Here is a 12,817-nt window from a genome sequence, read left to right as displayed (position 1 = left end):
CACCTAGTTTCAACTCCCCTGCCATAGGCAGGGACATCTTTTGGTTCCTTATCTTTGGCTGGAGATTGCAATTTATTCTGTTCTGAATGGAAAACAAATAGCATTAGTGGAAATGAGAAAGAGACCACATTTTTTTAATGTGGTGGGAATACATTAAAAATATCACAAGTGTAAATAGCATTCTGACAGACATTGTGCAGTACATTATCTGTAATGCTGAACTTCTGTGGATTTTAGACTGTATAGATTGCCTCATTAAAACATTGAGTCATTGTTCTAGAATATGAAATTTTTAATCCAAGATCATCCAGTGCAATACAACAAATATAATGCATCTTTTCCCATGGCTGTGGGATGGATGTAAACCACATCATGAATGACTTGTATAGTAATAATATAGAGTCCTTGCCTGTTCCTGGAGGCTACAAGAGTATCAATTCTGCATTTGCTTTTTAAATATGTGCTTTTCCACTGCTCACCTGTTTTTTATAAAACCTGGGAAAGCACATTAGCTTTTGTAACCTTTGCTTGGTACTGTGAAAGTCTTGTTTTCGGCTCCCTCTTCTGCCCCCTTGTTATGAGTTGAGTCAGAAGGATGTTTGCAAGCTGCTGCAGCCTTGAACTGTTGCCAAATATATGTCTGTTTAGTTCTGAGTACACAAATGAAGTAGGGCATAATAGCTGTTGGGAATACTTCTTGTTAGTCAACCACTAGTGCCAAGTATTTCAGCTCCGATACCCTCCTAGAGACCTCTGTGAAGAGTCTGTTACACCATTCCATGGGTACTGTCTTTGGTAAAATACAGATTTTCACTCTATGGTTGAATGAGGGAGGGGTGTGTTTGTTTTTTTTTTTTGGTGGTGGTTTTTTGTTTTGTTTGTTTGGTTGGTTTTTTGTTTGGTTGTTTTTTTTTTTTTTTTTGCTTAGGTGTGTTCTAGACTTTTCAGAAAGTGCTATAGTCTCACAAGGTTTATTTATCCTGTTTTTGGAGGACATCTGATTTGTTGTTAAACAGCACACAAATACTGATAAATAGAATGTCTTCTTCAGGTGTATCTTGAAATACACCAGGAAGAGCCTGTATTTTTACAACTTGTGTCTTTAGCCCCCTCAGACTGAGTACCATATCTCTCTTGGAAAGTTAAAATATCAAGTGGAAACAAAGAAAAAGACTTTCTGCATTTTATTTTCCTGAACAGAATCACTTGTGAAAATCCTCCTTGGAATGAATATAAAAATGATGAGTATGTGTCAGTTTTATTTTCAAAGGTTTATTGTTTTTTCTACTTAGTAAAGTCCCCATATTTTGAAAACATTGAACAGTTAAAACTGCTTCTTGAGTACTTTAAGACTTGTTAATTCTTAATATCTTTTAGCGTAAATTTCCTTATTTTTACTTTATTTCTTGGTTGGAGACAAAAACAAATAGTGTGTCACTTTACCCTTCCTTGTTCAACCATGTTGAGCTATGCATGAGTCTCAATTCTTGCCAGATTTACTGCTGTAGTTGCCTGGTTTTAAGGTTCCAAACTGAAAATAATTATTTGGAGATAAATTTTTTCAAAAGAAAAGAATTCAAGTTCATTGCATAATGAGTAGACAAACTAAAAGATAGTATGAATTGTCTTATGAAGAGTCTTCATAAGAATTTCTTCTTAGTGTGTTCTTCCTTCAGTGTTTGTCTGTTGACATCTTGGGCCTGTCTGCTCCCATCTTAGAGACCAGAACATGCTTGAATAAGCAATATAACTAGGACTGTTGCATGAAGATCTATCTCTTGCTGAAATCAAGTGACAACTGGTTCCTTTTAACTGCTGGTTTAGGTCAGACTCTAAGTCAAGTCTGTCTTTTCCCTACTGTTTAGCTGCTGCTGTTGTTTCTCTATCAGTCAAAAAAGGTAAGAGCAGGCAGCTTCCCTGTGTCATGTCAAAGGTCTTCCTAGCATGTATCATGTGTCTCACAGTAGTCAGGAGAAAAAATAATAAAATAGGAAAAGGAGATGTACTTCCCCTGCGTATGTTGCAAGCCCCTGACTATTGGCAGTTCAGGGACATTTACTGCCTTCTGAATAATCTTTGGGGACTTCTGATTCTTCCATGTATGCTTTTCCTTTGCTATCAGCCATATTCTTATCTGCTCTCACTAACTGTGTTTTTGTTTATTCTAAAATGTGCCAGCTGTGCTTGCATGGTTTTTGTGAAATTTATCTAGGAGAAACATGCCAACTGTGTTTGTTTTTTTGCACTGAATTAAGAAAGGCTTCATTGCTCTCGGCATGGGAAGCACAAAGCCACTGTTGAAAATAGGTTGTCCAAGAAGAGGCTGAGTTGTCCACGGAGAAGAGCTATAGGCATGTGGCCAAAGGACAGCTATGCTATATTCTGGTCAAGTCCCCAGTCTGGATTATTTAAAGCACAGTTCAAATATGGGGGGAAAAAAAAACCCACAACAGAGAATGAAGTGCTGTACTAGTTCAGTTTCTAGCACCTTGATCCAAAGGTAGAAAAAAGTGTACAAAATAAATGAAAGTAGAACAGATGAGGGTGAGTACATCTTGGGTTCATTTAGGTTTCATCCCCAAAACAAAGCTTATAAGCCTGGATAAAAACATGAGGAGGGATTTTCAATGCCTAGGTTTGAACAAAATTTTCAAACCATGGAATCATTCCACATCTGTGGATGCAATTGCTTGTCAGGCTTCTCATTGACCTCCTTTGGTGGCTTTGTATTCTGTTGTTGCAAGAGCTTTCTCCCTGCAACACTAAGCTAGCTTGAGTCCTAAATCTCCTGAAGGTGACTGTCAGCTCCTGTCAGTGTGAGATACTAGGAGAGCATTGGGAACTGTCTTCCTCCTGAGGGAGCTAGTGAGTGTCTTATATCCATCCTTTAGTCTTTGGTCATCCAAAATTCTGATGTTAGTGACTGAGTCTGTATGTTACTGTATTAAATTATTCTGATAGTCATTTAAACCCTACATTGTTCTTTCTAACAATAAAAGAAAGCTACTAAGTTCTGGCAGTTTAGTGTGGCCATCTTTACTTCCTGATCAGGATTCCTTTTCTTCAGTTACTCCAATATGTGTTTTTGGCTTATAGGTTTAAATTATGCACTGTGTAGATCTCTGTTTGGTATGCTGGTGATACACAGCATGAGAAGAATATTTGGAGCAAGGTAAATGCTGTATCTACAGCAGTGTTTTTATTCTTCAATACTTCTGTAGCCAGAACTTTGCGACAAGGCCCATCTGGTAATGGAGGACGTACTCTTTAAGAGAAAAAACTTATTCTGCATCCATAAAAATGAAAATATTTATATAGTCAATAACATTTTGAGTTTATATGTCAGTTCTGGAAAGGAAGCCATCCTAAAACTTTAATTTTGCAGTTTAAGCTACCAGTTCCCTTAGTTTTCTGTGGGATTTACAGGCTTTAAGATGTTTGCTGTTTTCACTGGCAGAACTGATTGCCAAGGTCAGGATGCTGCCTTCTCACTTATCTTACATTTTTTGATGATATGTTCTAAAATAATGATAATCTTTGTTATCCTTTGAGGATTGTACCAGAAAATACAGTTTTTCCTGAAGGTTTATGTTTCCATCTTTTTTTGTCATAGATGTTAGCTATAATGTCCTTAAATACAAACAGAAGATCTAACACAAGCACTTCTTAATATTTTATATTTAATGCTGAGGGATGTAAAGGATTAGTTCTTCCTGTACAGAGTATCTCACTTGAGATCATGAAGTTTTTAATGAGATGTTATGTGTGGAAACATCTTCAGCTATTGGAATGGACCAGAAAGGAAATGGTGGTCGCCCTCTCTGTAGAAAGAGACTTTCTTCAAAATTCTATCTAAAGAAGTTGGTGATATCCACTTTTCATGATAGAAAATGGAGTTTAGAGATTTTTGAATAAATAATGTGGTTTCACAATATTACATATGAGCTGTGCAAGCTAACGTAGCACCTTTGTATTCGCATCTGTGACTCCAGGAGAGAGATTTGTCAGCCTTGATCTTTTCAAAAGTATTTGCCAAACGTGCTGAGGCAGGCTTTCAGGATATTTTCACACAGCTGTCAGCAGTGTTGAATTTGATGCTATTTTGCTTTTGATATTAATGTCTTGGAGAAACCTGAAATCATAGGATTATGCTATGGAATCAAGCAAGAGACCTAATTAATTAAAACAGGTTAAATAGTTTCTCTTTTGGGGAATGCCAGGATTCCGGACTACTTTGTTGGGTGTGTAAGAAGCTGAGCAAAATGTAGTGCAGCAGCACTTTTCAGTTCCAATATTATTTTCTTTAAAAGCTTCTGGTTTTCCTGTAGTATTTCTTTAACATTCATCAGCAAGTATACTTTCCTTAATTTATTTTTCACATTAGGACATCTATGAAACCTGTTACATAAAAATACGCTTTTCCTGTTTTCCTGGGGAAGCAGTTCAGAAACATCTTTTTTGAATAAAAAAAAATTATGATGTTTGGAATAGTATGAATGGCCAATTATTATCTATTAAAAATGTGTTCAAGGATAAATATACTTGAATTTAGGCTTTTTAAAAGGCAAGTAGTGTATTGTCTAATCTTACCAGAAACAATTTTCTCTTGACGTCAAAAGGAAGGTGCATCCATGGGCTTAAACTAGAATCCAGTGCTATGCTTTTCAGGATTCATTTTTGGATGCTGCAGCATATGCTGCTGCTCTATTGATTCCTTTCCCTTTCATAGTGATTTTTAGATTAAAGAGGATTTAATTTTGACTGTGATAAGGAATTAATGATTTTTGCTGACTGAAAACCATATTTTATTGAATGCTGTGGTGACAAAACAGAATTGCAAGCACTGCAAACTTAAGTGGTTGTTACCATGAGAAGTAATTGGAAATAACAGCTTTCTACATGAAAACAATTATCCAAGGCTGAACAAGCTTCTTTCTTGAATCTGTAACACAATTAACCTCAAAGTTATCTAGTAAAATAAAAGCTTCTCTCCTTTCATAGAAGCTGGTAGGGGTCATGCTGTTTGAATAAGACTACAGAGAAAACAGTCTATTTTCAGTTCTGTGTGGAACATGTCTGAAATTTATGCATGATGTAGGTAGAGACTGCACATCTCATACTATGATTTCTTGGTGGCAAAGGGAATGTGGTGCATTGTCAGTTGATGCAGTGCAAGAACATATAGAAGAAAAGGTATTTTAGTCTGGTCAGAATAAAATCTTCAAAACAGATAGGAAAGTAAGAAACTAAAGAAGCATTTTAAGGGTCAAGAAGATCTGGGGCAAGGAAGAAAATAGCTTACTAAGCTTGCCAGGTGTAACAAGGGATTACCAAGTACACTATCAAATGCAGTCACAGAATCACAGAATGAGCTGAGTTGGAAGGGACCCACGAGGCTCATTGAGTCCAGCTGCTGGCCTTGCACATCACCATTTCTCAATCATGGGATCAGTAGGCCAAGCACCTACATCTGTGGCACACTGGACTAGCTATATAGTGTAGCTGTCCATGCTATACATAGCTGTTTTGTACACACATGCATGCTATATATATATATCTACATACAGCTGTTTTTATAGCCTGCAGCTTTTAAGTAAAAACAGATACCTCTCTGTTCCGGCAACCATGTGAATTATACCGATATTAAAGTAGCATAGAAGAAAGTCTATTTCATATCCAGTTCTGCACAGCTATTCTTCTTGTTAATCTGAGATGATTCTTTAATAAATAAATATGTGTAAAAGATGTGTAAAATTTTTTGGGGGGTGCATAAATAGTTGTGTGACTCAGGAGCAGAGCAATTCTAAATACCTAGATTAATATAGATACAAAAATAGTGTCCTCAGCCTATTCTTGGATTACAAAGAAAAGCAAACATAGCCAAAATGAGAGAAATCTGAGGTGTTTTCTCAGAAATCTCTTAGCATCGGGTAAGGTAGTCTGCCTCTAAGAGATTCCTGTTGTGAGGGAAAAAAACTCATCACAAACAAGTCAGCTCCTTATATTGTTTTTGGGGTTTTTTTAATGTTTTAGAACAGTCTTTCACATACATGAAATGAATTCCACTTTTTATTCCACTAGCAGAATCCTTCTGGGCTCATTACCCATTGCATAATTTAAAAGCTCATCTATTTTCATTCATTGTGATTGTAAAGGATGCTCATGGACAATTTCTTTTGGATCTTCTGTATTGTTCCTGAGACACATGTCGGTTTGAGATTATTTTTTTCCATCCTGATTGTCTTGTATAGTGTCTCTTTTACACCAAGTGATCACTTCCATAAGGATTGTCTGATTCTCAATAACTGTTTCAAGGCTGTTCCATTTTCCTGAAGACCACATTGGAATAGTATGCTTTCTTTTTTCTGGGAAGGCACAAAATTTACTTATATACCAAAGAAGAAATTCAGTGTATATACAACAATAAAACCCAGTTAAAAACTGTACTTATAAATGGAAATGCCAAACACAAATTCATCTACAGGCTTATTTCCCAAACATTCATTCCCCTTATGACTCCTGTAAATTAATTTAGATGAGTTGTGTTATTTAAATGAAACACTGAAACAACTGTGTGCATACAGAAAATAGTGTAATCTAGAAGCTTATTTGTCCTTGTTTATCCAGCCTTGGGTTAACCGAGATTCCTGGTTAGCTGAAAGTCGGTCATGTCCCCTGACAGCTGTGTGCAGTGTGCATTACTCCCCTGCTCATCCAGAGAGACATCTGAAACCTTCAGAATAATGGAGTTGTGGGTAAGTGGGTGAGCACTGCACGAAGCACATTGCTGTCTGGGGACATGACCAACTTTCACTTAACCAGGCATGTCAGTTAGCAGGAAGTTAGAAAAACACGTTGCAGGAGATGAAGTGTCTGTATGTGTTCTTTAGCTCTCTGCTGTTAGTAGGTTTGTATCAAAGTTTATATTCAGGAGAGCTGCAAAACAATTAACTGCAGTTAACCAGGGACTAGGTGTTGGTAGTCCTGTGACCTTTTTTGGTTAGTTGACCTTTAATGTAGCACAAGTAAATGGTAAAAATCCTTGAAAATACATATCTGAAGCTATTCTACCGTATGAGTCTGCTTTTGGTTTCTTCATTAAACTCAATTGAATTTTAATTGCAGTGTTAGATTCTCAGCTGGCTAGGTGGGGCAGCAATACCCTGCAGAAGATCCTACTGTGCTCCATTCAGGCTTTATGATTGCAGAACTGCATGCTTTCAGAGAGCAGCAGGAAAGGGCACAGGCAGCCAATAATAACACTTCATTTCTGTAGCAGCAGCATCTGTTTAAATGATTGAGTGACATTCACAAGGCTCTTTGGCTTTGCTTTCCATGAGGAGGGTTGCAGCTGTACTGCAGGGCTGTTTCTAGGAGGCAGAGAGATGCCTCTGAAGGGCTCACTGATTCTTGTCAGACAGACAATTCTCTGTGGCTGAAAGGAGCTCTAAGGTCATCCCCCTACCCTGTAGCTACAGAATAATGTGCCGTAGTGGTGCTTTGAGAGGAGAGACTGGCCTTGGGAATGGAGGCAGGAGGGGCTGTGCTCAGTTAGCAGAGTACAGTCAATGACTCTTGAGTACTTGGTTTGGGCTTCAGAGAGTTTCCTAAATCTCTTGAACATTTACAATGTAGAAGGCAATTTGTGTCTCTCCTATGATGTAGGTGACCAGGAGCTTTACTGCTGCAGTGAGAGGAGGGTTATACAATAGTGGATGAGAATCTGGTGCTGATATAAGTAGCAGTGGGAGATAAAAATCAGAGTGGTGGTTCCATCCCCTTCCATAATTCTGGAAAGCGTGGGATGTTTAGGGGCTGCAACTTCTTACCCATCTACGTATCTCAAAGACCGTGTATTATTTTAAGAATTCATTTAACAATGAAGGGGGAAGAAGATGGGATGTAACATGATGAGAGAAAAGATGTTTGTGCAAAGTTGCGCATTTAGATCATGCTACGTAGCTTACCTTGCTTTAGAGTGAGAGAGAGATGCTTAGTGTAGGTTCTGAGAAACAGGAAATGCACTGAAATTTAGAGTAAGAGTTACTTTGTCCCTGTAAATGGGGTCTTTTGCACTGACTTGACTTTGCTGTCATGCAGACATAAGGTGTAAAATATTCCCTTAGAATCTACTACTGCATTCTTATACTTTAAATGGGACTTTATGTATCTTGATGCAAGTGACACTTAATATGGCCTTTGAAATCAAGTGTGCCCACAAATCCTTACTAATTTTTTGGTGTTTGTTTTCAATTTTAGGATTAAAGAGCCCCTTCAGGACAGTGTAATAGCTACGTATGAAGAACACGAAGATAGCGTATATGCAGTTGAATGGTCCTCAGCAGACCCGTGGCTGTTTGCATCTTTAAGTTATGATGGGAGACTGGTTATTAACAGGGTTCCAAGAGCCCTTAAATATCATATACTGTTATAATTTGTTTGAGTTATTCTGGAGCTGTTAACTTGATGTACACAACTGGTAGGTATTGTTAAAGGGTTTTTTCAGGATCTGTTTTTTTAAGTATAAAAGTTACAATTTTGTTAGGAAAATCTCTACTGATGTGGACTTCTAATTTTTTCTTTTATATTTGCCTTATGGAACTATGATGCATTTTCTGAAGGCTATGCTACCTAGATGATTGAGGGGTTAATCACTTTATGAACTCTAAAGTTTCTGGTGATAATGGGTACATTCCATACTATTGCTTTATTACATCAGATTAATGCAAATATAAGGAATTATAGAAATGTTATGCTGATACAAAACTGGGTCACTGTAGGTTTCATGTAGCAGAAGTGATCTACTTGTTTTCAAGAATAATATTCTACATTTCTTGTACATGCAGCCTTCTGCTTTTAGCTAGGGCCGTGTTCCACTAATTGTTCTGGCTATAAATACAGTTGGAAGTGGTCTTAACAGGCTTTCTTAATATACCATCTAATATTTTAAACACTTTTTCTCCCACTTTTGCATGTCTTCAGAAGGAATGTTTTTTGTGAAACCTTCAAAATATAATTTTCATTTGAGCCTTTTGGTAGTAGCAACAAAGTAAAATCCTGCAAATTGTGAACTAATTCTCAGTTCTCAGATACGTATTATTTTGCAATTCTCAGATATGTATTGTTACTGGAAACAATATTAGTCTTTAACCAAAATCTCTGATATACTCACATAATGTGTTATCCCATATTTATAGGTTAAGTTGTTCTTGAGGGACTCTGGAGCTATGCTACTGTTGACCTGAAAAATCTCCTCTAATATTTGTCTACTTAGACTTTCTTACCCTACTGGATCTGTGCCAATCTCCAGTATGCTGGCATAATGTAAAAGGCTTGCAGCTAAGCACAAAATAGCCTTTGCTATATCCTACTTTTTGCAATAGGTGACCTAGACATTGGTTGCTATGTTGTTACAAATGCTGAGAACAGGCAGATGCTGCGCTGTAGGAGAATACACAGGAAATTTCAAGCGTAGGTGGAAGGCATGGTGAAACATTCCTGTACATATTGACATCCTGTCTTCCCCTGGCAGAGCTTGCACTAAGATGAAGATTTGCTGTTTGCTCTTTGTGTACCCAGGCTAAGTGTAATATTAATTATTCCCTGCTGCCTTTTCAACACTATTATTTTCCTTTAGCTTCAGAACTTGGGTATGTGTGACAGTGTTGGTTGTGGTAGCATTGTATAAGACTACTCTGAAGAAATGGCAATGAACATGTGATGGAAAGATCAATACCAACCTCTTCCAGTGATGCCTCCTGTCGCTATGGCAACTGTTGGTGTTAGTGGTGAGGGACAGCGTGCTGCTCACCTCTGCTTGTCCTTACCCACTCTTGGATCAAAATGTCCACATGTGATTTGTTGTGTCCACACAGCTGCTTCAGTGAGATCACGTTTGGAGAGCATGACTGACTGCTATAGGCCAAAACATCCAGGAAAGAGGACAGTTGAATTCCATTTCTGGCTTTCTTAAGGAGCTTATTTGGAAAAATTCATAGGAGTGAAGTAATCCAATTAAATCATCTGTACTATTGTTTGCATTTGTGTTAATGATGTTACCTATCTGTTCCAGAATGAATGCTTCATTGGAAATTCTGATTATCTGATTTTCTGCATTTATATTTTAAACTTGTGCTATTTCAAATCATTTCAATCTGTAATTAGGCATGAGCCATTCACCTGTATACTGTAAGAAGAACTACATTTCCAAATCAATAGTACTTCAGTTGTCTGAATGTCAAAATCCTTGGCTGGGCTGCTGCTTTTTATGTGGAGCTTTACATCAGACACAAAATCTTGTTGGGTATCGTGTCTGTCCCGCCTGTGTGCCACCTTCCCCACCCACCCCTCTGAAAAAAAAAAGGAAAAAACCTCTGCAGTATATCTTTGGTATACAGCAGAACTCCTTAAAGCTTTCTTCACATTAGCAATAAAGGTCTAATGAAACTTTGTCTGGCAGTGTATATGGGTGGCAGTGTGAAGGTGATGGGGAAATTGCCGGACATTGTGTGGGATTTGACTTGATTTTTAACATGTAATAAATGCAGGATAGATTTCGGGCTAATTTCTATGTGGCTGTATTTCCTTTAATACTGTAAGCTTATATGAACTGGAAAGCTCTATAAACAAATAATATCAAGAAATCTTTTGTTTTATTCTTGTTAAATGTGTGTATCACTCAGTAGGGAGGAAGAGAGAGGATGAACACTGGAAGGAAGGGACTAGCAGGTCCAATTTGAATGAAAATGCATTACAGTAGAATCAGGAGAGTGGGAAGGGTCAAGTTCTAATAATTTTCGGTTGTCTGTAAAGCAGAATCTGGGCTGTGTGTACAGCACTGGCAGCAATATGGAAGTGACCTTCTGAAAAGGAAGGCTTTTGACAAGGTTTCATCCCAGACTGTTGGAGCAAGCAAGCTGCTGTAGGATGAAAGCAAGGGTTCTAGAATGGTGAAATAGCCATTTAAAAGGAAATAGGAAGCAGGAATAAATCATCACGTTTTGTGGCAGAAAATTAATTACCAGGGAAGTCCACAAGGCTCTGTGCCTAGGCATGTGCTTCACAGTGTGCTCATGACCTTTTGGAAAAAGGGCTGTAGAAAAATATGGCAAAGTTTGACTGTTCAGAGAAGTAAGGATGGCCAAAGAATTATGAAATGGCCTTAGCTCATGGATGATAAAACGGTAGATGAAATTCAGTGCAGGAAATGTTAAGTAACTAATATGGGAGAAAAAAGTTATTTTATGTACTGTGGACCACCACTCTTGGGGGTTTTTTATGTCTTTAAAACATCATCTTAATAGAGGTCAAAATTTTGATTTAAATAAAATGTTGGGAATTACTAGTGAGCAAGTAAAGAAAATAAGACATTGTTAATCCTCCCAAATAATTTATATTCATAAATCTTTGGTGTATGTGCATACTGTGTGTAGCTGTGGTTTTTTTCCCTCTTCACCCCAATGTAGTAAAATGGAAGGATTTTAAATGGAGTGACAGGAATGAGGAATAGCATGCAACACCTGTATGAGGATAACTAAATAGACTGAAAGGCAGATGGTTGAGACAGAATGATACAAGTCCATAAAATCAAAAGTGGCAGAGGGAGAGGATGAATAGGGAGTGATTGTTCACTGTCTCTCCTGATACCAGAACTAGAGGCTGTTGAATGTATGGTGGCTCAAAGCATACGAAATAAAGTGGTCTTCACAGGCATGAAGGTGAGCTATGGCACTTGGCTTTAACAACCCTTTCCCCCAGGAAAAAAAATACTTGCACAAAGAAAAAAGTCTCATTAATCTTAAAGTTTACATGACTTGGAAGTAACTGAAACAGTACTTGAAAGATGAAGCCAATAAAGGTTGCTAAATATAATGTCAGCATCCCTGGCTTAGAAAAATCCTTTTGAACCATCAGTTGGTGGACACTACAGAGAGTACTGGCAGAGAATCCCTGTGTGGTTGTCCAGTCTTAAATTAACTTCCTGGACATGTGCTATTTACCAGAAAAGGTAGAAAATGGAAGTTAATGATAATCACTTAGCCTTTAAAGTTTTGTGTCTAGAGCTAAGACAGCTCATTGCTCCTGTGTGTTTCTTTGCATGTTTGTTTCTGTGTATTTACTTTTATTGTGAGTTGTGTTAATAGGGGATTTCAGAAAACTCTCATGTCTCAGGTGAATTTCTTACAGAATCCTAGTGTTGTGTTTTGGAAACAATATTGTTGCAAAATATTCCTTGGCAATAACGATGAAGGCAAGAAGATTTCTGTACAGCAAGGAGCCCATCACTGCTTTGGAAGTTCAGATCATGGTCTGACTGAGCTCACAGCTCTGGGTTGTTTTCAGTGTCTCAGAAAATTCTATTTACAGTCATACAGCACCATTGGTAAGCACAAAATTACTCTGTTTTCAAGCGCCTCTTAAATGATTTTTCTTTCTTTGCAGATTGTGTCCAGGTAAGAAACTTCAATAGGTCTTGATTTTGAAAAATTGAGTTAGGGTATTCCCTAAAAGTGGCAGTCTTGCTGTCTAAAAATTTGTTTCTTTCTAGGTTTAGAGTTGAAAATCTTTTTCTTTTCACAATTCTATATTAATATGTCTCTGGTATGGGGTTACACAACTGCTTGATATGTGGTATTTTTACTCCACAGAAAGTGAATTATTGAAGAAGAAATGAATTTATAATATTTCATAAAGGTTTTGAGCATGATCTAAGTGAAACTGATCAAAGTCAATACAAATCTTTACCATTTAATGAGAAACTTGAAATAACAATCTGTTTAACTTGAACTAAAATGTTGCTAACTTAATATTAAGAAAA

General features: G+C 37.4%; 1 protein-coding gene across 2 annotated transcripts in view; it reads left to right on the top strand.

The window, feature by feature from the left end:
* Nucleotides 1–10,451, top strand: part of EIPR1 (EARP complex and GARP complex interacting protein 1) — a 72,820-nt gene extending 62,369 nt beyond the window's left edge. Inside the window, exon 9 of one of the 2 annotated variants that reach the window (XM_064707672.1) lies at nt 8,260–10,451. In XM_064707672.1, coding sequence (XP_064563742.1) covers nt 8,260–8,434 — 175 coding nt within the window. In that variant the 3' untranslated portion in view covers nt 8,435–10,451. The remainder of the gene's footprint in view (nt 1–8,259) is intronic. The other variant, XM_064707671.1, reaches the window with a different exon arrangement.
* The last annotated feature ends 2,366 nt before the right edge of the window (nt 10,452–12,817 follow it).

This window comes from Zonotrichia leucophrys, chromosome 3, assembly GCF_028769735.1.
Source record: "Zonotrichia leucophrys gambelii isolate GWCS_2022_RI chromosome 3, RI_Zleu_2.0, whole genome shotgun sequence".
Taxonomy (NCBI): domain Eukaryota; kingdom Metazoa; phylum Chordata; class Aves; order Passeriformes; family Passerellidae; genus Zonotrichia; species Zonotrichia leucophrys.
The sequence above is the reverse complement of the archived record's forward strand: the minus strand, read 5'-3'. Positions and strand labels throughout refer to the sequence as shown.